This window comes from Mustela erminea, chromosome 9 (genome assembly GCF_009829155.1).
Source record: "Mustela erminea isolate mMusErm1 chromosome 9, mMusErm1.Pri, whole genome shotgun sequence".
Lineage (NCBI taxonomy): Eukaryota > Metazoa > Chordata > Mammalia > Carnivora > Mustelidae > Mustela > Mustela erminea.
The window spans coordinates 15,206,177-15,226,993 of NC_045622.1; the positions used below are offsets into that span (position 1 = coordinate 15,206,177).

A 20,817-nucleotide genomic window follows, 5' to 3' on the forward strand; every position below is an offset into this window, starting at 1 on the left:
TTCCTTCCACCCTTCCCCCTCTCTGACTGCCTCTCTGCCTACTTGTGATCTCTGTCTGTCAAATAAATAAATAAAATCTTTAAAAAAAAGAGAGATGCTTAACCGACTGAACCACCAAGGCGTCCCACCCCCAACAGTGTCAAATCAATGCCTAAAATTATGGGGTGCTTTTTTTTTTCCAGTCCTTTCCTTATGTCAAAACAGAGCTAAAACCCATTAAATACATATGTGTGTTTCATGTAGATTACATCTATACACATTTTTAAAAATCTGATTTAATGTTACAAATGTTCCTCAGCTAGTGCATTATTTTCTGAGTACTTCTGGAACCATAAATTAGAACGAGAAGAAAAGCAAGAGGATTTGACTAGGTAATTAATGTATTTCTTACCCAAGCACTACAGCTACTCGAACCCTCCCCTACATGAAAATTCAGGAGTTTTGTCTGTGGCATCTGGATACACTCACCTCATGTCTCCAGGACATTATGGAATGCAGAAGAGGGCTTTTCTGGGCCTGAACGGCATCGTCAGCTGAGCCGATGTTTAGGGTTATGAGTTTGGCCAGGCCAGTGACAAGGAAAACATTTTTTGGTACGTTGGTGATCTGCAGAGCCCTTAGCTGGTGCTGGGAGGGAACAGGGTGAGCAGGGGCAGAATGAAAACAAACCTACAAATATACCTTTTAACATAGTTTTGACTTTGGGACGCTGTAAGATGATGTGCGTCAGTCAAAAGCAAAATTAGATCAAAAAGGGAAAAAAAATCCATCTCTAAAAACCATGGAGGTGATATAGATTATACTGAATGCTTGATGGGACACTAGCAGGGAGGTGGAAAGTACACATAATACCACAAGCAAGACCCCTGATTTAGACGTGCTTTCATGGTTTGATCCCCATCTCTAAAAGCCCCTTTTATTGTCTCTGTGAGCATCTCTCACCGAGCGAAACAAAATCCCTAAGTTAGCACCACAGCAGAAAGCAGAAACCTGGGGGCCGGCGCTGGAAGGCTTTGGTTCCCCCCACTCCTCATTCCAACTTCCATTATAAAATTCTGCAAGGATAGAGAGTACCTCTAGGCATTCCGTTTTCTTAGGAACTGGCTGCAGACCTTCTCCATCACTGCAACTCACACTAGTAAGCAACTTGAACTTCTTCCTGACTGTCAGTTGGTGTCGGCTCTTTTCCACCAACATTTTTGTCTTCTCTCTCCAGCCTCCGAATAGATGATGACCCCTGCTTTGGCAACTGTGGGTTTGAAGAGGCTCTTATCTGAAACATAGTCCTGGAGGAGAAAGACACATTATCAAGTTAGTAGCAATACCACTTGACTCCAAGGCCAGCCCCCATTTCCATGGTCAACTCAAGGGGAATGGTTGGTTTATAATTCTGCTACATGGCGAAATACGTTGGCTTTTTCAAAGGGAGTGTCATCCCAGTGCTTCTTTTGCATTGTGTTCACATGGTCCTTTTCAGCTCAAGAATGAAGAGCACTGGGGTGCCTGGGTGGCTCAGTGGGTTAAAGCCTCTGCCTTTGGCTCAGGTCATGATCTCAGGGTCCTGGGATCTCTGCTCTCTGTTCAGCGGGGAACCTGCTTCCTCCTCTCTCTCTGCCTGCCTCTCGGCCTACTTGTGATCTGTCTGTCAAATAAATAAATTAAAAATAAAATTTAAAAAAAATGAAGAGCATTTTGTAAGACAGCAAATCATTTGTCACAAGAATTGTGGCCCCACATCACCTCTGCCTGCCCACAGCTGTGTGGCTGGATGTCAAAGTTCTAGTTCATTCAAAGTGGCTACGGTGAGCCCCAGATCACTCAGAGGGGAAGTTTTGGTCTCAAACTAATAGAAATACTATTTTAGAGGATCCTTCCCATTTCAAGAAGGTCTTTCTTGCTGTGGAAAGCTGGCTGGTTAACTGCACACAGTGTAGGCACAGCAAGTTTTCTGAGTTTGATTTTGGACATGTGGAGTCGGTTCATTTTCTAAAAAAAATTTTTTTTAAGGTTCTTACATATTTATTTGACAGAGAGAAGGCACAAGTGGCTGGGGTGCAGTGGCCGCAGGCAGAGGGAGAGGGAGAAGCATTTTTCCCACGGAGCAGGGAGCCCCACAAGAGTTTCAATCCCAGGACCTGAGATCACGATCCCAGACGTTTAACTGACTGAGCCACCCAGGTGCCCCTGGACATGCTGAATTTGAAGCACCAGTGTGATATCCAGGCGCTGTCTGTGCCCAGGAAATGGTTGCTGAAGGCAGAGATTCAGAAATCGTCATGTAGGGAGTAGAGAGGGGCCATGAAAGAATACAGGAGAGGGTAATGTCCAGGGCCCCGGGTGGAGGAAGTGGCCACTGACAGGAAGTGCTACAGGAAGACAGACTAGGAACCCAGGAGGTGTTCACTGAACAGCTAACATTTCTGAATAGAACAGGTTACAGGTGGGGAGATCAAATATCTTGAAGGAGAGGTGGGTGTATTCGCCAAGATTTGAAACTGGGGGAAAAGGCACAGTTGGACAATAAAAGCGTCAGCATCAATAACAGAAACAGGCCATGCCCTGAGCAGGAGGCTAATACAAATCCTTACATTATTCTCCTTTGTTTAGAGAGATTAGCATTTTGTGGTTAGAGTTTATCTTGGCTTGGGGGTAGAGACAGAGTATACTGTAAAATTATATAACAAAATAGGAAGTTGGGAGTCTGATGGCTACAGAAAGGGAAGGGAAAACCCAAGAGGAAGAGGAAGAGGAAGGAAAAACACATCTCAGAGAAAATATTAAGTTGGGGCCTGACAGGTGTGAGAGAAAGGCTGGGGCAAAACCAGTGGAGTTTTAGAAACTGTAGTCCTTGGGGCACCTGGGTGGCTCAGTGGGTTAAGCCTCTGCCTTTGGCTCAGGTCCTGATCTCAGGGTCCTGGGAATCTCTGCTCAGCAGGGAGCCTGCTAAACCCATCCCCCTGCTCTGATTACTTGTGATCTCTGTCTGTCAAATAAATAAATAAAGTTAAAAAAAAAGAAAGAAAGAAAGAAAGAAAGAAACTGCAGTCCTTGCTCTGCACTGTGCTGTCACCCCTGGTGGGACCGCCACAGCTCATTAAAGGCTTGCTGCATAACTCAGCTTCCTATCAGTGGGGCATTGGGGGGTGAGGGATTAAGGCAGCGTCTGGGGTTAGGTGGGTGAAGTCGGGGAGTCCAGGCCAGGATGGAAATGAAGCATTGAAGCAAGCGGTTAATTGAAACAAAGGGGGAAGGATGAGATCCTCAGGTATCCTTGGCATTAGTAGACAACACCAGGTTTCCCAGCAGATTGGGGATGGGGTCTCAAATATATTTTGAATATTGAAGGAAAACATAACTTATTGAGGAATCTAGAGCCACCCAGGGGTAGATATGGAACTAGAATGTTCAAGTAAACAAATTAATAGGCACTAGTGAAGGAGGGTGAGCTATTTCTGGTCTGCGGGCTCCTTGGCATAATGACAATGAGATAATCTCCTGAAGATGCCGAGAAAAGCTGATGACGCTGAAGGAAACAGTCTGGAACAGCATCTTGGGAATCCCCTGTGACAATGTGCTTCCCCTTGTGACCGGCTTGAGGGCACACCCTCTGAAACATTTTTTGTAACCCCAACATATCTGCAGTAACTCAATAAATAATAGACTAAATGAATGAACGAAGGAGGACGAATGGATAGACAGAAGTCTGCGAAGGGTGTGGAGGCGGTGCAATCCCGGAGCCCAGCTCAGAGGCAGTAACCTGCGACTCTCACCTAAAAAATTCACGACCCGGAGCCAGGAGAAAGAACAGCACTGGCATTTGGCCCAGTCCAAACTCCTGCTCTGTTTGGGGCGGGGCTAGGAGGAGGGCCTAGTCGGCTTCTGCGCGTCAACTGACCAATCGCCGCCTCAAGGGGGCGGGGATTTCAATCTGTCTCCGTTCTTCCCTTTGGAGAGAGTAAATACATTTGGGCGCGGTTCAAACGGACCAATGAGCGCTAGATGTTTCCTGCTGTTCCTTCTCAACGATTGGCCGGAGCTCATGGTCCCGCCCTCCTCGTCACGATTTTTGCCCCACCCCTTCGCACACAAGATGGCGGCGCCCAGCGGAGTAGAGGCCGCGTTTGGGGTTTGCTGAGGCTGACGCCCTTTCCCACTACCCCTTTGGACGCAAAGCGCCGCGAGCCCAGAGGACGGGGGCCGGGCGGGGACAGGGGTACCTGCGTAGCTGGGCCGCGAGCCCGCGCCCAGCCTGCGCCGCCCCCACCCGGCCCCGGCCCGAAACCATCCGTTCCCGGTCTCCTCTCGGTCTGACCCACTGCCCGGTCGTGGTTCGCCACCACCAGGCCTCCAAAGCTGAGCTCTCTCCTCCAGACCGGGCTTACCTCCACTTTAGAGATGTTTGGCCTCTTCTTTCCCAGACAGCCCGACTTCAAAACCGGGACTTCTGGACCGGCACCTGGCCCCCTTTCCCTCCACTGAGACTCCACCCCGCTCTAACCCACTTCTTCCTCAGATTCTTGGTTCTCCCTGGCTTGGAGACGGCTCACTTCCCTTCCAAATTAATCCCCGACGCCCCCCAATATTATCAGCCTTGACACCCCCCTCAGCCTGGAGCCAGACTTCCTTTTGGATTAACCTCCACAGCCCTATCATGGAGGCTGTGTACCTGATAGTGAATGGGGTGGGCCTTGTGCTGGACCTGCTGACCTTGGTGTTGGACCTCAACTTCCTGCTGGTGTCCTCCCTCCTGGCTTCCCTGGCCTGGCTCCTGGCCTTCATCTACAACCTGCCACACACGGTACTGACTAGTCTTTTACACTTGGGCCGCGGAGTCCTGCTTTCATTGCTGGCCTTGATTGAAGCCTTGGTGCGGTTCACCTTTGGGGGGTTGCAGGCCTTATGTACCCTGCTGTACAGCTGCTGCTCTGGCCTGGAGAGCTTAAAGCTCCTGGGGCACCTGGCCTCTCACGGGGCACTGAGGAGCCGGGAGATACTGCACCGAGGTGTCCTCAATGTGGTCTCCAATGGCCATGCTTTGCTGCGCCAGGCCTGTGACATCTGTGCCATTGCCATGAGTCTGGTGGCCTACGTGATCAACAGCCTGGTGAACATCTGCCTCATTGGCACTCAGAACTTTTTCTCCCTGATGCTGGCCCTGTGGGATGCAGTGATGGGGCCCCTGTGGAGGATGACGGACGTTGTAGCTGCCTTCCTAGCCCACATTTCCAGCAGTGCCGTGGCCATGGCCATCCTCCTCTGGACCCCCTGCCAGCTAGCACTGGAGCTCCTAGCGTCAGCTGCCCGTCTCCTGGCCAGCTTCGTGCTTGTCAACGTCACCGGCCTGGTGCTGCTGGCTTGCGTGCTGGCAGTGACGGTGACTGTGTTGCACCCGGACCTCACCCTGAGACTGGCCACCCGGGCACTCAGTCAGCTCCACGCCCGGCCATCCTACCACCGGCTCCGAGAGGATGTGGTGCGGCTGTCTCGCCTAGCACTGGACTTGGAGGCCTGGCGCCGAGTCTGGAGCCGCAGCCTGCAGCTGGCCTCCTGGCCAAACCGGGGAGGGGCTCCTGGGGCCCCTCAGGGTGGCCCTAGGAGGGTGCCCTCAGCCAGGACCTGGCGACAGGACATTCTTCCCGAAGCAGGTTCCAGATCAGAGGCAGAAGAGGCAGAAGAGGTCAGGACGGCCAGAGCAACAGCTGCTCGCGGGCGGGAGAGGCTCAACGAGGAAGAGTCTGTAGCAGGGCAAGACCCGTGGAAGTTGCTCAAGGAGCAGGAGGAGCGGAAGAAATGTGTCATCTGCCAGGACCAGAGCAAGACGGTGCTGCTTCTGCCCTGTCGGCACCTGTGCCTGTGCCAGGCTTGCACTGAGATCCTCATGCGCCACCCTGTCTATCACCGCAACTGCCCACTCTGCCGCCGGGGCATTCTGCAGACCCTCAATGTCTACCTCTGAAGACTCCTTCCCTGCCTGCCCGCTCTGCTGTGCTCCATGAAGCCACCTGCGCTAGGACAGCTTTCACACCTGACCTCTTGGTTCCTGGCCTGAATTCCCTCCTGCCCCCATGGCCATCATGCCGAGCCTCCAAGCCATACATCCAGGACATTGAGATAGGCTACTCTGGAAGACTGTGAGCTGGGTGGGGCTGGGTAACAGCTTTTTCTCACCCAATGCACCCCTGTGTGATGCCAGAGGTGGTGAGTGTGTCACTATGCAAGGCCCTGAGACTGCTGTGGACCCCCCTCCAGCTTGCCAGGGCCCATCCAGATGCCAACCTCTGGGGCTCCCCTTCTACTTCTGGTGTTTCTGTGGGGGATTTGCAGGTCCTCTCCCTGACCCCTCCCCATTTCCTCCCCAGCTTCTGCAGCCACAACACATCACTGTCCTTCGGATGTTTTGGTAACGCAAGGGCCTTGGAATGAACTTGAACCTTTGCTTCCAGCCAGAACACCTGTGCACTGGTAGGCCTTGGGGATAGTATCTATCAGGTGCACTTAGCGTGACCACTTCTGCCTATCTTGATCTTATGAGGTTCCCTCCCAACCTGATCCAACAGCTAGGATCAAGAGTTTACTCCTTGGGGGGGTGGGTGTCTGCACCCGGCTTTGGGACCATGTTACCCTCTGGCACCCCAGCTCCACTGGGAGCCTCAGAAGGGATAACCAGATTTCTACTCCTACCCCTTTCACTCCCCACATCACAGAGAACAATGGCATTCCCCTTCTGTTTGTCTCTCCCTGGCACTGGGGAGGGCAGACTGCACATTTCACTAGGGTCCAAATATGGAAGGGGCCATCCTAGGAGTATGCAGCTCCCTGATGGGTCTGTCTGACCCAGATGGGTCTGTCCGGCCCAATTTCTGGTGAATAAATTTCTCTTGACAGCTCTGAAGGCCTCTGTGTGCATCCTTACAGGGGAGACCAGCTGGTCAGAGTAACTGGGGCTGCAGCAGGGTCTTTGAGTCCTGCTGGAGTCACTGCGGTCTGTAGGGGACCTGGTGGGGAAGGAGATAAGAGAGGATGTGAGGACTGTACCTTGGAGAGAGCCCATGCCAGGTGTTGCTGGATTAGCTTCCGCCCCCTCCAATTTGTGCCCTCACATACCTGGCTTTTGGGAAAATCCTCCCAGTCTTTTTTACTCTTGCCAGATTGAAGCCCTGGTAGAGAGGCGTGGGAACATTCCCATGCCTTGAGTTGGCTTCCCAGCTTCTCTAGTGCCGCTCTTCCCAGAAGGGAATTTGGGGTTCCTGCTGCCTGCACTCCAGTCTACCGTCCAGTCCCTGGAGGAGCCTGGTGCTTGTCTTTGTGTCCCTTGGGCTGGAGTGGGGCTGTGAGGCCTCCTGGCGGAGAGCTGGGAGCTGAAGTCCAGGACCCAATCCCAGTCCCCATGTTCATATCTGCCCTCACAGGCCCAGCAAGACGGAGGGGGGACACTCCCGCATAATTGTACGTTAAATCTAGGAGCATAATGCCAGGGCAGCCTTCTGGAAGCTGTTGGGTGGTTAGTGGAGTGGGGATGGTGGGGTTGGGGGTGGTGGAGGGGGTGTGGAGGGAGGGTAAGTTAGAAAGAAACTGAGAAGAGGCCCCTCCACATTCTCAGGGGTTGAGAGGCTGAACTGATTGTGGGTCTGGCAAGCCCTGGCTTGTTAGTCATTGGGATGGGGGTGGGGCTGGGGCTGGCGTCTGAAGGTCAGAGGAGGGGAACCTTGAAGGGGCTTTGTGGCTACCCTCAGACTTAGTGGCGCGGCCCACCCAGGCTATGCCCAGCGCGGTGGAGGGCGGGGGCGGTTTCACCACATCCATCTTGGAGCTGGGAGGCCTGGGGAAGGCTTTTCTCCCCCTCCCCCAAGCCCTAGAGAGGGAGGTGAGCAAGGGGAGGTTCCGCTCCTTCCAGTCTCTGTTTAATGTGAGGATAAACATTTTATGAGAGAAGATAAACTTCCTGAGCTGGGAGCAAAGGACCCCCTTTTCCTGTACCCCCATCTGGAATTACACTGGCAGACCTCAATAGCCGTCCTCTCCCTAAGTACCCTAGCAGCCTTGAGCTCAAGCGCTCCAGGATCATCGCTGCATTCTGGAGTTGGGACGCCCTCTTGTGGTCAGCTCAGAAACTACTTTATCTCTAGCCGCCCAGAACACAGCACTTCCCTGGCGTGGGGGGACAGAGAAATAGCTTTCCAGTCATCTAGAGACCAGAGCGGTCACAAATGCACACACGGGGATCCTTTTTGTTGATCAGGGTAGTGTGTGGCGAAGGTAGCCCCCGCCCAGTTCATATGACATCTTTGAGTCAGAAAAAGCTGGCCAGAGCCCCATGCCAGAAGAGCACCCTCTCCAGCCAAGCACTCCTGTTCACAACCAACACAACTCAGGGGACAGCTCTATGGAGCGGCTTCTCATTCACCTGGCCCTGTATTTCCTATCCCATGGCTCATCCAGCCCAAGAGCCCTTCCTTCTGTCTGGGCACCACCCTGCACATCTTCCCCATCACTCCCTCTCTCCTCCCCATCCTCATCACCAGGGCATCCCCACCACAATGAGGAAAGGCTGAGCCACTAGGTTGTTTTTGTTTTGTTTGATTTATTGAATAATCTCTGAGAAAAGGGCCCAGGCGGAGGAGGGACAAGGGAGAACCCAGAGAAGCAGCGCACCAGGAAGAGGGCACCCCACCTCTGGGGTCTTGGGCCAGAACAACTGGGGGACCCACACCTGCCAGCACAGAGCGCTCCTTTTGTTTTGGGCAGAAATCCAGCCAATGCACCACACTGCCAGCCCTGATCTCAGACAGCCTCTGTCCCCATTCTCTGCCAGCAGCAGGACGGAGTCCTTCACAACATCCCAAGGGGGGGGGCCAGCCCTCCCAGATGATGTGGCTGTCAGTGTCATACCCTCCTTGCCAGGAGTGAGAGAGCTTGAGCTCACTTTCCAGTGGGTGTCAAGCAAAGACAGGGGAGTTGTGCCAGTCAGAATACACCAGAAACCCCGAGAAGGTGCTGTCTGTCTTGATGCTGGCATAGATGCCAATGTAATCACCCACACCCACCTGCACCCACACCTGGTCCTCTGGCTCCAGCCTTACCATGGCACCCCCGGAGAGCGAGGCTGGTTTGGGCCACCCCCCAAAAAACTGGAAGAAAGAGGCTATGGACTCGCCATTCTTGACCAGATCGAATTGCAGGCTAGCCCGGTAGACGGTGGCGTGGACCGCGAAGTAGTAGACGCCGGGCACCTGGCAGGTGAACTTGCCGGTGGTGGCGTCGTAATGTCCCTGCTCGTTCACCAGCACGCGGTCGAAGGGTAGGGGCGCGTCCGACAGCGGAGGCACCCGGCTCTCGGAGCGCTTGGCGCTGAAGGCGGAGCGCGGAGGCACAGAGCACTCGCCTGCAGGCCCGGTGGCTCCCACGGGTCCCGCCTCTCCTCGCGGCCCGGGCTCCCCTCGGGGCCCCGGCAGCCCTGCGGGAGTGAGGGGCGCGGTTAGGACGAGTGTGGCAGCTGTGCCCACAAACCCCCACCCGACCCCGTAGCCGGGGGTGTCGGGGGCGCCGCTCGGCACCCTCCCCACCCTTCCTGGGGCTCCCGGACGCCGATTCCAGGGCAAGGGCCACCCTACCGCCAGCTTCCCGGGCCCCGTCGCCCGCAGGAGAGGGTCCCCGAAGCAGCGGCCGCCTCGGGCTGCGTCACCCTCCCCGCGCCCCGCTTCCTGAGTCCGGCGGCGCCCCCTGGCGGGACCCCGAGCCCCGGCCCTCGGCCAGACGAGCGCGGACAGCCCCGTGGACGGCGACTCCGCCGCCTTCTTACCCGGACTCCCGCCCTCGCCTTTCTCTCCCGGAGCCCCGGGCGCGCCGTCGCGGCCGTCGCGGCCGTCGCGGCCGGGCAGGCCCTGGCTGCCGTGGTGGCCCGGCGTGCCGGGAAGGCCGGGGTGCCCCGGGCACAGGCTGGGGATCTTGTTGTCGTCCAGCGGGGGCGAGCCGGCCGCCAAGCCCAGGAGCAGCAGGGCGACGAGGGGCCTCATGGCGCTGGCACGGGGACTCCGGCCGCCGGGGTCCTCAAAGTCTGCGAGCCAGGCGGGACGGGAGTCGGGACCCAGAATCCAGGCACCCTCCTCTCTCCCCGCCCCCGAGGCGGCCGGGTGGGTCCCCACCCCACTGCCATGGGCCTAAGGCTAAGCGGCCCGCGGGGGGACGAAGGAGGGGCTTCCCCCAGAGCCGAGGACCGGGAGGGAGCCGGAGGTCAGGGGACAGGAGAGGCAGGCAGCTCCCCTCACCCCACTCCACCCTGTGGCCCTCCCGTCCCCACCCCCCTCCCGCCCTCCACCACACTCACCCCCTCCCGTCTCCCGGGGCCTCCTTGGGGCGCTGGCTACTTCGGACCCTCCAGCTGACCCCTGCCCCGCCCCTGTGCTTCTCCCCCTCCAGGCGTCCCCTGCCCTGGTCCGGGTTCACTCCCTGCCGGCTCTGCTCTGCTCCTCCCAGACTCCAAGAGGAAACCAGTTGTTCAGGGGCCAAGAGCTCCCGGCAGGGAAATAGGGAAATAACTCGTGGTGTCGCCTGGCTGCCGACCAAGGTTTGGGGGAGAAAGGAGGCGGAGGGAGTCTTAGCTGGGCACACGGAGGCAGAGCTGTGCAGGACAGACACTCCGACAGACATTCCGGGCACCCACTGCTCCAAGGCAGGCCGGAAGGAGAGATGGTGCGGTGACAAGAGACCAAGGCCAAGACTCATGGTGGTGGTGGTGGTGGTGGTGGGGAACAGAAGCTGAGAACAGAGGGGGGAGAGTTCTAGAGGCAGACGGACAGCTGGATCCCCAGGACTCAGAACAGGGCCTGCCGCATTACTAGGCCCTCAATGCTTTTCATTGAATAACTGAACGAGTCAGAAGGCAGCTGGTGGAGAACCTGAAAATGTACGTCTCCAGAGAGGGGAAGGCAGGAGATTAGAAATCGGGGTCTGATGTTTGGGTGCGAGGCGGTCCTCACAGTTAATGGCACCGTGTGGAGCTGGGGGCAAGGAACAGGACAGAGAAGCTTCCATTAGCCCTGCCGACTACTCCTCTTCCTCTCCCTGGGAGCCTCCAGAGAGGTTGGCCAGAGTCCAAGGCTGGTCCTCCTTCCTTTGTCCCATGCCTGCCCCGCCTGATCGGCAGAGGTGGACAGGGGGGCAGAGGGGCAGGGGCCCAGCCTGGGGTCAGGGCTGGGCACAGGCCTCCAGGCCAGCTGCCTCGGGCAGCCTGTTGCAGTTGAAAGGCCAGGGGGTACCCAGTAGAGCCAGGCCAGACTGGCACTGACGCTCAGCCTCCTGGCAGACAGAGCGGCAGGGGGGAAGGACACTGCCTATGGGAGTGCAGTGGGGCACAAGCAGTCCGCAGAGAAGCCTCCGGAAACTCTGGTAGCAGGGCAGACTTGTCAGGCTCTGTGGAAGGAGGAAATCAGCCCTCAGGCACCCCACCCACTAGGCTCCCTCCACTTCCTGGGGGTCCTTGCTAATCTCTGCCCAGAGCACCTTATAACCTCTGAGGATCTCCACCACCTCCTCCTGGGTGGCCATGCCCACCCAGATGTTCGGGAAGGCCGTGGTGTTGTAGCTCAGGCCAGTGCACATCTCCACCTGGACAGGCTCACAAGCCAGCTCTGTAAGAGAATCACAGGAGGGGGTACACGCTGGCGACCTGGGGCAAGTCACCAAAATGTTCTCTCTGGGTCATTTGGGGGTTGTTGTGGGACTCAAAGGAGATAACACGGAGACATGCTTTGCCCACATCACGGGTGCCCATTATCCTCAAGAGCCCGCCCAAACATCCTTTGTCAGCCCTGGGCATCATGCAGGAGGAGTCTCTTTGATCTCGGGAGCACAGGACACTGCCATTGGCAGAGACTGCTGGCATCTGGAAGGAACTCCCCTGCTCTTGACTTCATCATCATCCTCATCATCCTCTTTTTTTTTTTTTAAAGTAGGCCCCACACCCAATGTGGGGCTTGAATTCGTGACCCCAATATCAAGAGTCACATCCTCTGCTGACTAAGCCAGCCAGGCGCCCTTCAGCTTCCTCTCCGAGGTGGACTGTGCAGAGGGGTTCTCTGTGTGACCAGGCTGGGCTGGTTCTTGAAGCCCCAATCATTGACTCCCAGATCCCCACTTCCCTTGGGGGTGGTGTCGGGTACCGTTGGCAGCCCAGGGGGAGAATCCCTCCCCGGACTCTTCGGAGTCTCCCCATGCGGGGGTGGGGGGGTTGGGGCGGACATAGGTGGGCTGTGATGAAGTGTGCCAGTGGGGCTTTTATGAATGGGCCCCAAGCCTGCTCCGGCCTCCCCTCCCCCCACCACGGTGTTCTGGGGGGGAGGGGGCTTCTCACCTGGGGGTGGGAACAAGGGGCTGCTGCAGCTGTCATCACCACTGTCTGGGCAGCGCCTCCATGTGTCACACGTCCACTGCAGACTCTTACACCCTCCGTCGCGGCAGGAGAACTCACTGGCGCCACAGGGATCTGCAGGCATAGGGTCACAGCAGTGCCCTGGGATAGGCCTGTGCCCCCATACTACCTTTGCGGTTCTCTGCCCGGGTTTGGAGGCTTTCTGCACCTGTACCCCCAGGGGTACCTACTCTCGGTGGTGTTGAGGGCCCGGTAGGTGGCAGAGAAGCCCCCGGTGCCGATGCCGCGGTCTGTCCTGAAGAGCACCACCAGCTGCTGGTGCAAGGAGATGAGGCGAGGCGGAGGCTCTGCTCCGCAGAACCTGCCCGAGGCAGAGAGAGCGCCTGGGCAGGGAGCCTTGGCCCACCCAGGCTGTTCCCGTGGGCCTCCCTCTGAGCTGGTGCCCAGGGGCAGGCCTGAGGGGATAGGACACATGGCATTTACGGCCTGGGAGAAAGACACACATATTCGGTTGGCAAAGAATTAAGCAAACTGCTTGAACTTGAGCCAGTCAGAGATGGGAAACACCAGTGAGGGTTTGAGGGGAAGTGGGAATGGGCCACACGGGGCAGGAGAACTGGGTAGGGAGGGTACTGGGAAATGACCTTCTGCACAGGGGCAAAGCTGAACAAAGGCTTTGGGCTGAGGAAGGACAAGCCTCTTCCTGGGGTGACAGTAGAGAGACCTCTGGCTTAGAACAGAAGACAGGGACAGGGAGAGGGCAGGGTGAATCTGGGGGAGGCCTTGACCATCAGACCGCGGAGGATGGAATTTCTCTGGGGCTTCTGCTCGGGCAGCTACCTGCCTAGGAGGCCAAGGGCCCCCGCGTCACTGGCCTCATACACGGCCACATAGTCCAGCTTGCACTCTTCCTGGGCTTGCAGGCTAAAGTTGTGGAAGCGCAGCTCTAGGCCGTGTCCTGCGGGCACTGAGATGTGCCAGGTGCAGAGCTAGGGGAGGGTACGGAGGGAGGGGGTCAGGGCTCCTTCTCCCATCCTGCTCTGGGCATCTAGGCAGGGCTCCAGAAGGGTTTTCTCTCTGCAGGGGGCTGGGCAGGGTGCGGGAGCGGGCAGCCCACCAAGCTCTCTGCATCAGTGGAGCTACCAGTGAGCACTAAGTGCTTACAGGCTACCCAGTAAGCACTAAGGACTGCCCCCGCCCCCCCGCTTGCTGCCTGTTGGATCTGACGTTCCCAAGAGCCGGGCAGCACCTCCCACACTGTTCCAGGTCACACTAACCCGTGTGTGTCTGCCCCACTCCCTTACCTGCTGGTGAGGGTAGCTCTGCAGGTCCCCCGGGGCCGAGAAGGTGCCCTGGAGCCCAGTCAGATTCCCCCCGCACCCTGCAGAGGGGAGGAGGAGCGCAGGAGTCTGCCAGGGTCTGGGCCTTGGCCCACTGGCCAGGCGGGGACCACAGGGGAGAGCCTGGGCCAGTCCCACAAGGAAGCAGCTTCTGGGCCAGGAGAATATCCGGGCAAGTCTGGGGCTGGGCCAGAGCTGGGGAGTCCCGGCCGAACCCGGGTGGGATGCCCATAGACAGTACGCGCCCTGCGCCTGGTGGGGCCCGTACCCAAGAACTTGGCACTGCAGTTGGTCTCATCGCTGCCATCAGCACAGTTGGCAAAACCGTCGCACACTGAGTCAGGCAGCAGGCAGAGGAGCTGGTCACAGGGGAACTCATCAGGAGCACAGCTCCCTGGGGAGGGGCGTCTGGATTCAGAACCTCCCAGAGTCTCCAACCCCATTGCTGGGGCTGGGAATGTCTGGAGGGGAGGGAAGTGGAAGCTTGAGAGGCGGCCGGAGGCGGGGTGGCGGAACACTCACCGGTGCCGGGAGCCACAGCCTGGTACCAGGCATGGAAGCCAAATCCTTCCACGCTGCTGTCGGAGACGAAGGCCACCCGCAGGCGGCTGGCGTTGGTGTTGAGTGTGGGGGGAGGCACCCTCCCACACACTCTGCAAGGAGCCAGGTTGGGGGTGACGGAGGCTCAGAGCTCAGGGCCAGCCGGAGTGGAGGCTGCCTGGGCCCTGTGGTCCTCCTGCCTCAAGCCCTGACCTGGGGAGGATGGGGTCAAAAAGAGTCCTTTCCTTTCCCAGGGAGCTTTCACTTTCCTGAGAGCCATGTGCACCCGTCCTTGTGGGCATCTATTCATGGGCAACAGAGGTGGGAGCTCCATCTGATAGAGAGCGAGCGGCAGTGACCTCCCCAAGGTCATGCAGCAGGCTGGAGGCAGAGCTGGGCCCCATGGTCGGGTCCCTCGGTTTCCTCCCAGGCCAGCCCTTCCCGTGGCTGCTTCCCTGTTCTGTCCTCTGGACAATGATGCAGAGCAGGGGTGAGATCTCCTGGGGGCAAGGGCACCCACCTGAGGAGGGGGCCTTCAGGCTCAGGGGAGATTTCCAAGCGATCGAAAAGACAGGAGACCACACTCTCCACGCTGAGCGACTCAATCTTGAGCTGTATCGCGCGGTCTGCTGCCACCTGGATATGCCACACGCAGTGGGCGTTGGGTGGGTAAGGGTCTGGGTAATTGGGGCTGCTGAAGAAGCCCCTTGGGCCAGGAAGGAGGCCCCCACAGGCTGCGGAGAAGAAGGTTAGAGTTCGAGTTCTGAGGTCAAAAGGAGCGAGACCCTTTTATTTCCAAGGCTCCCGGACTTCCTGCACTTACCGCCCCCCCCCCCCAGCCATCCTCCTGCCATCTTGGGCTCTTCTCCAGAAAGATCTTCCCTGGGTACTCACTGGGCTGGGGTGAGGGGCTCAGGCCTGCCTCCTCCGGCTGTCCTTTGGGATTCCCAGATGCCGGAGACGTGGTGGTGGTGGAAAGGCTGGTGGGGGCTGGGGGGCTGGTCCCACTGGGGGTCAGGCCTTGGGCAGGCAGTGGCGGATAAGAGGCCCCAGACAGGGGTGTAGCCCGCAACTCTGCAGGTGGGAAGAGAGGGGAGTGGGATTCAGAGGAGCCGGTTCCTCAGAGGTGACAGATAGAATGGCTCGTGGAATCTCATCCCCAGGCCCTCCTGCCAGGCAGGGCCAGGCACTCACGAGCCAGAATGACGGCCACCAGGAGCCCAAGCAGCAGGAGCAGCAGGCCGGCCAGCAGGAGGACGCACAGCCAGGAGAAGTGGCAGTCCGGCTGCAGCCCTCGGGAGCGCCGGCCTGTGGGTGGGTGGGGTGGGACCTTGAGAGCTCCCTGGGCAACCCTCATACTGTTCTCGGTTCCTGGGTTTCTCTGTCCACCCCCCCGCCCCGCCCCCATGCAGGTCACTCCTTGAGATGGTTACCATGCCGGGGAGCTGGGATGCTGTGGCTGGCATCCTCCCGGAAGGCCACTGGAGGGCAAGGTGGCCCCAATTCAGGCTCAAAAGCAGGATTGCAGAACTCAGTCTGGAAGGGAAAGACTGGAGGGCTGAGGGCCAGTGGCCGTACTGCCAGGCCAGCATGGCCCCCAGACATGGCCAGCCCTAGGCAGGGATCTGGGTCTCGAGAGAGCAGTCCTATGTTACTCTTACCTTGCTCAGTTCTGTCGTCTCCACACACAGGATGACATCTGAGCATTCCTTCATGGCTCAAGGCTCTGCATGGCTTTCTGGGAGTCCCTGTGATCGCCCAAGGCCACCAAGGGCTCACTCCCTGATCCCAAACTGCCTATCAGAGGGGCAGTCTCTGCTCCCTTCGGGAAGGGGCTGCCGGGCTAGATGGACTCTCAGACCGCCCTTGGCCGATTGGTTCAGACCACTGGCTACTCCGTCCCTATGTTGGGGAAAGAAGCAGCCAGAAGGAATTCGCAAAGGCATGAAATGGCTCCTTAATCCAACTCAGCTGAGGATGCTAAGGTCAAGAGCTTGGCTCAGGGCAACGGTCCTTAAAGGCACAGCTCGTGATTGAGAACACCCAGCAAAGGAAACTAGGTGCTCATCGGGGCGGGGTGTGATCAGGAGAGCCGGACATGCCCTTACCTCACCTCACCCAAAGAATTAAGGGAGCACCCGACAGGTGCTGGGAGGGAAGGAGGACCACGCCGGCATGAGGGAGTCTTGGAAGCTGGGTGTGAGGGTTTGGCAGCTTTAGGCCTAGGCACCCTGAGGGGTCTGGACAAAACCAGCTGTTCTCCCACCCGTGTCCGGGGCAGTAGCCAAGCCCAGGTCTTTGGGAGGCTCCTTGAGAGTACAGGTATGGCCAGGACCAGGAGCTAAGCCAGTCCAGGAAGCCCGTGGTGTGCATGGGCTGCTTCTGTCCGTGCTGATGTGACTAGGGGAGCTGGAGGGGCTGGCTGCCTCTGCCCCAGGCCCTTCAGCCTGCAAAGAAAAGGCAGAGAAGAAGGAAGAGGGGCCAAGTCCTCCTACAGGGTGGGCAGGGGCAGCCCCCCTGGGCTGTGGCCTTTGGTGCCATCTGCTGCTGCGGGAGAGAAAACCCACACTCTGTGAACCAGACCACTTCATGCCTCTTCCTCCGTGACGACTATCTCTGGAAAAACCCAGTCTGGCCCAGATGTCTGCAGGGAGAAAAGAAAGGACTTTTAACCTGGTTTGTGTTAGCCATGCTTGCGCGGAGTTGGGGGAGTTGGGCAGGGCAGGATGAGGGAGGCAGCATCCTTTCTGTGGCTGGACCATTTGCAGACCGTTATGTAGTCGGCCCTAGGCAAGAGGCTTTACCTGTTGTTTCCTTCCCTCGGCCACACTACAAGGTCGCATAACCATCTCACAAATGATGGCGCTGAGGCTTCCCCAGGGTCACACAGCTGGTGTGGTGCAGAGCCATGAGCTGAATCTAGCGCTGGGGAAATCCAAAAGCAGGCTTTGGAGGACACACCTCTTTCAGCCTCCACTGGGGCTGGTGCGGTTTTGGCAACAGTGGGAACCAGTGAGGAACCCAGAGGGGAGAGAAGAAACAAAGGAGACAGATTCTCTGATCCTCACGCAGCTGTCCTTGTACTCGGGAGAAAATGCACCCCCAGATTCTCCTCCATACATCCCTTGGGGGTCCTGTGTTGCTTGTATATAGGGGGAGGCACACCTTTTTCTCCTGGCCCTTGGATGGGGACTGCTTTTAGAAGGTCTGAGGGGTCAAAGGTATTTCCATGATGACACTAAGACATTATTTGTCTTCTCATTTGTGAGCACACAGCACGGTCTTCCAGAGGCTGGGTGGGAAGCTGCTCTCTGGCTTTGCTGTTGTCCGTGGCCATCCTCTTGGCAAGGGGAACTTAGGGTGACTCTCCAGTGGTTTTGAGCTCTCTCAGGCTCCTGCCTGTATTCCTGAGAGCATGGTTCTGTAACTCCTGTAACTCCCCCATGCTGACCCCACACACCGTTGTCTCTCCTTGACTCTCTGTTGCTCTTCTGCCACCAGGAAGGGCGAGGCCAGCCTGAGCTTGGCTGGAACATTCTGGGACTCCTGGCTCTCCAGCTTTCTCCCCTGCTACTTCTCTAGCTCAAACTTCCAGTCCAGCCAGACCAGCCTCTTCATTGTCCCTGGAACATGCTGTGACCTTCCTGCTAAAGACAAGTCCCCGGGCTCATCCTCTCATGGAGAATGCCTTGTTTCTCCTTGTTCCCAGGGCCAGCACCGGGGGAGTGTCTTAGGATCTGACTCTTCTTCCCCACCCAAATCTGTCAGTCGTTGTCCTCCTATCCTCGTTCACTGCCGCCCCAGCCTTGACCCTCATCCCCTTGTTTCTGGATCTCCCCTAGTCCCTAGGAGCCTGGAAGACTGAAGCTCCATTCCAGCTAACCTTCCATGATCTCCAAGAGGCAGGCCACGCTAAATATCAAGCAATCAGAAATGCCCATCCCTTGGGTTTAGATCGTCCCTTCTGTGGCTCTGCTTCACTAATTGTGATTTGGGCAGTGCTACATTTTGCATTCCTGAGTCTTTAATGTGTGTTGGTCGGAGAAGAAGGCACAAGCGTCCTGAGAGGATAGGGGAACCAAACGTTGGCTGAGTATCACCCACTAAGACACTGTGGATGGTGACGGTGCAGTCCTGAAAATGTGGGTGTGTGTGGGGGACATGGATGTTTGGATACCTAGTATGTTTAGACACAGCTCTGAGTAGGCATTGTTACGTGCAGATTACAGAGGAGGAAACAGGCTCAGGGCAATTAAGTAATTTGTTTCGACTGTAAATGTTAGTCTCCACTGCCTCCCGCTCCCTCGGGTGCTCGTTTCCGCCTCTAGAGCAACGAAGGACGGGGCCCTTGGAGGTGTGCGGCCCAGATCCTGCTGGGGCTCAGGTATGTGACAGATTGTGCTGGTTTTGCTTTTGGGTGTGTGTGGATGGATGGCGTTGGAGTTTCCTTGCTACACTGCTGTTCAGCTCAGTTCCCAACAGAGACAAGGTTGGAAAATTTGCTGCAGAAAACCCCGCAAAACGCTGTCAATTATTCACCCAAAAGGCAGAGTACTCAGAGTACTCAGAGGGAAAGAGAAGCGTCCTGCCCCTGCCGTTGACAAACCAGTGGGCTGGAGGCAGCCTTCTCTAGCACTGTGTCCTCACTGGCCAAACGAGAACATGGACAAGGTGACCTTTTTGGTCCTGACTCTAAAGCTCTATGGAAAGAAATATGTATTTTCTGAGCATGGGATATTAAAAAAAAAAGTTAGAGTAACTCTCAAAAACTGAAATCAGAGGCACAAAAGGCCCCCTCCCTTGGGACTTGGAGGCACATATTTAGAGAAGTGACTTAGGAGGACACTTGAGCAGAGAACTTCAAGGTCCAGTCTCCTTAATGCAGATGAGGCACAAGGCCCAGAAAGAGGGAGGTTCTTGCTCAAGGTCTCACAAGGGCAGTTGCAGGGGGAGAGCCCCCCTTCCTCCCCAGGGGGAGGCCTGTTGGAACGTAAGCAAAGAATGGGGGCAGAAATCCCAGTTGCTAGGAGGCAAAGCTGGTGGATAAAGAAACATGGGGACAGATTGTGTCTGGCATCTGTGTAGCGCTGAGACCTGTTGCCATGGGAATGAGAAAGCGCCACAGGTTAAGTACAGAAGGGAGAGTGGGGAGCAAGGGTAGCGCGGGCTGAACCCCTAGCCCAGACATTACCTATAGTCCTCTGCTCTCCTGTGGAAAACAACAGGAATGCATTGGTGGTGTCCACATCCAGGGAAAAACTAGCCAAGGGAAAGGTGCAGCAAGTTACACCATTGGGGCTCCCATCCAATTTGCTAGAAACCTGTTTCCATTTTGAAGACCATCCTGTTGACTTGTTTGGGGGGAAATCATCTGCATTGAAACTACTACCTTGGGTCAGGCCGCTTCCAGGGCAGGCCAGGGAGAAATCCCAGAGTTCGAGTCACTATTTTTTCCCACTTCTGGAAAATGCACAGAAGCAAAGCTCCCACTACTGTCTCATCCCATGATGTGAGTCTGACAGCAGACATTGCTGTTTCTTCAAAGACGGAATAGATGAGCCTTGATTTTTCAGTGTCTGGAGCAGGAAGGCAGCTAGGAAAAGTCCCGATAAAATACTCACTGGCAGAGGCTTTTGCTTCCAGAGTTCTAAAATCAGCAGCAGAAAGGGAAAGTCTGAATAGGACTAAGAGCTACAAGATAAAACCAAAGGAGTCAAATCCCTGAGTGCCCCAAGGAGGCAATCTCTTTAAAGGGTTAAATCTGTTTAAACCTTGGAAAAAGTACTTTGGGGGCGCCTGGGTGGCTCAGTGGGTTAAAGCCTCTGTCTTCGGCTTGGGTCATGATCCCAGGGTCTGGAACCGAGCCCCTCATGGGGCTCTCTGCTTAGCGGGGAGCCTGCTTCCTTCCCTCTCTCTCTGCCTGCCTCTCTACCTACTGTGATCTCTGTCTGTCAAATATATAAATGAAATCTTAAAAAAGAGAGAAAAAAGTACTTTGGAGAACAAGACCTTTAACATCAAAGCGGCTCTTTCTAGGTATTAATAAAGCAAATTGAAGTCTCTTGTTTATCAAGGGCCAAGTCTTGGTTTCTCCACATCCTGGTACAGCCACTCTGCTCTGAGAGCAAATCTGGTTATGTCCAGCCTCTGCTGGTGCACGTCCTAGGCCTGTAGAAGCACCCAGGTGTCAGGAGAACTGGGAGAGCCACACCAACCATTAAACCGTGGACGGTTCTGGCAAAAAGCATCTGCTAGTTACGCATTTCTTAGGGGCGAAGACGGTGTTGAGCTTATATGGGAGATGGACGCTGAAGTATTCAGAGGTGGTAGTGACCCCTCATCCCTATGTGTTTTGTCCCCAAGTATCTGGAGACAAGTGCGGCAACCTGTTAACTGGTGAATCCATATGAATAGAGCATTCAGAACGTGTGCCAGTTGAGTTTTGTAGAGTTGGAAAGTTTAGACTAAACAGTGGGCAGCATGTTCGAGAACTTGGAATTCGCAGTCTAGCCAAAGCAGTAAAAATACGTGACAACTCATCTGCTCAGAGCGCTTCCTGGGGTCAGACCC

The 20,817-nt window shown here is 56.5% G+C and overlaps 3 protein-coding genes across 3 annotated transcripts; 1 reads left to right on the plus strand and 2 right to left on the minus strand.

Annotated features, from left to right (window-relative positions):
• The first annotated feature begins 4,067 nt into the window (after nt 1-4,067).
• On the plus strand, nt 4,068-6,892 carry RNF26 (ring finger protein 26). Its single transcript, XM_032358983.1, has one exon. It carries the CDS (start codon nt 4,652-4,654, stop codon nt 5,954-5,956), a length of 1,305 nt encoding a protein of 434 aa, XP_032214874.1. The 5' UTR covers nt 4,068-4,651; the 3' UTR covers nt 5,957-6,892.
• A 1,669-nt stretch (nt 6,893-8,561) lies between these two features.
• C1QTNF5 (C1q and TNF related 5) lies at nt 8,562-10,495 on the minus strand. Its single transcript, XM_032359181.1, has 3 exons — nt 10,325-10,495; nt 9,800-10,054; nt 8,562-9,454 (listed from the first exon to the last, which is right to left on the minus strand). Exons 2-3 carry the CDS (start codon nt 10,011-10,013, stop codon nt 8,937-8,939), a joined length of 732 nt encoding a protein of 243 aa, XP_032215072.1. The 5' UTR covers nt 10,014-10,054; nt 10,325-10,495; the 3' UTR covers nt 8,562-8,936.
• Nucleotides 10,496-10,637: 142 nt separating this feature from the next.
• MFRP (membrane frizzled-related protein) lies at nt 10,638-16,133 on the minus strand. Its single transcript, XM_032359180.1, has 13 exons — nt 15,909-16,133; nt 15,681-15,783; nt 15,442-15,555; nt 15,142-15,321; nt 14,768-14,981; nt 14,230-14,360; nt 13,976-14,101; nt 13,672-13,748; nt 13,208-13,356; nt 12,598-12,728; nt 12,350-12,481; nt 11,500-11,627; nt 10,638-11,409 (listed from the first exon to the last, which is right to left on the minus strand). Exons 1-13 carry the CDS (start codon nt 15,960-15,962, stop codon nt 11,185-11,187), a joined length of 1,764 nt encoding a protein of 587 aa, XP_032215071.1. The 5' UTR covers nt 15,963-16,133; the 3' UTR covers nt 10,638-11,184.
• Between the last annotated feature and the right edge of the window lie 4,684 nt (nt 16,134-20,817).

Excerpts from the sequence above, each read along its gene's own strand:
- RNF26 (XM_032358983.1), top strand. The coding sequence starts at position 4,652 with ATGGAGGCTGTGTACCTGATAGTGAATGGGGTGGGCCTTGTGCTGGAC.
- C1QTNF5 (XM_032359181.1), bottom strand. The coding sequence starts at position 10,013 with ATGAGGCCCCTCGTCGCCCTGCTGCTCCTGGGCTTGGCGGCCGGCTCG. Across the intron at positions 9,455-9,799 it reads AGGCGAGGGCGGGAGTCCGG|GGCTGCCGGGGCCCCGAGGG; the intron begins GTAAGAAGGCGG and ends TCACTCCCGCAG.
- MFRP (XM_032359180.1), bottom strand. The coding sequence starts at position 15,962 with ATGAAGGAATGCTCAGATGTCATCCTGTGTGTGGAGACGACAGAACTG. Across the intron at positions 13,749-13,975 it reads CTGCAGTGCCAAGTTCTTGG|GGTGCGGGGGGAATCTGACT; the intron begins GTACGGGCCCCA and ends TCCCCTCTGCAG. Across the intron at positions 11,628-12,349 it reads CCCCTTGTTCCCACCCCCAG|AGCTGGCTTGTGAGCCTGTC; the intron begins GTGAGAAGCCCC and ends ATTCTCTTACAG.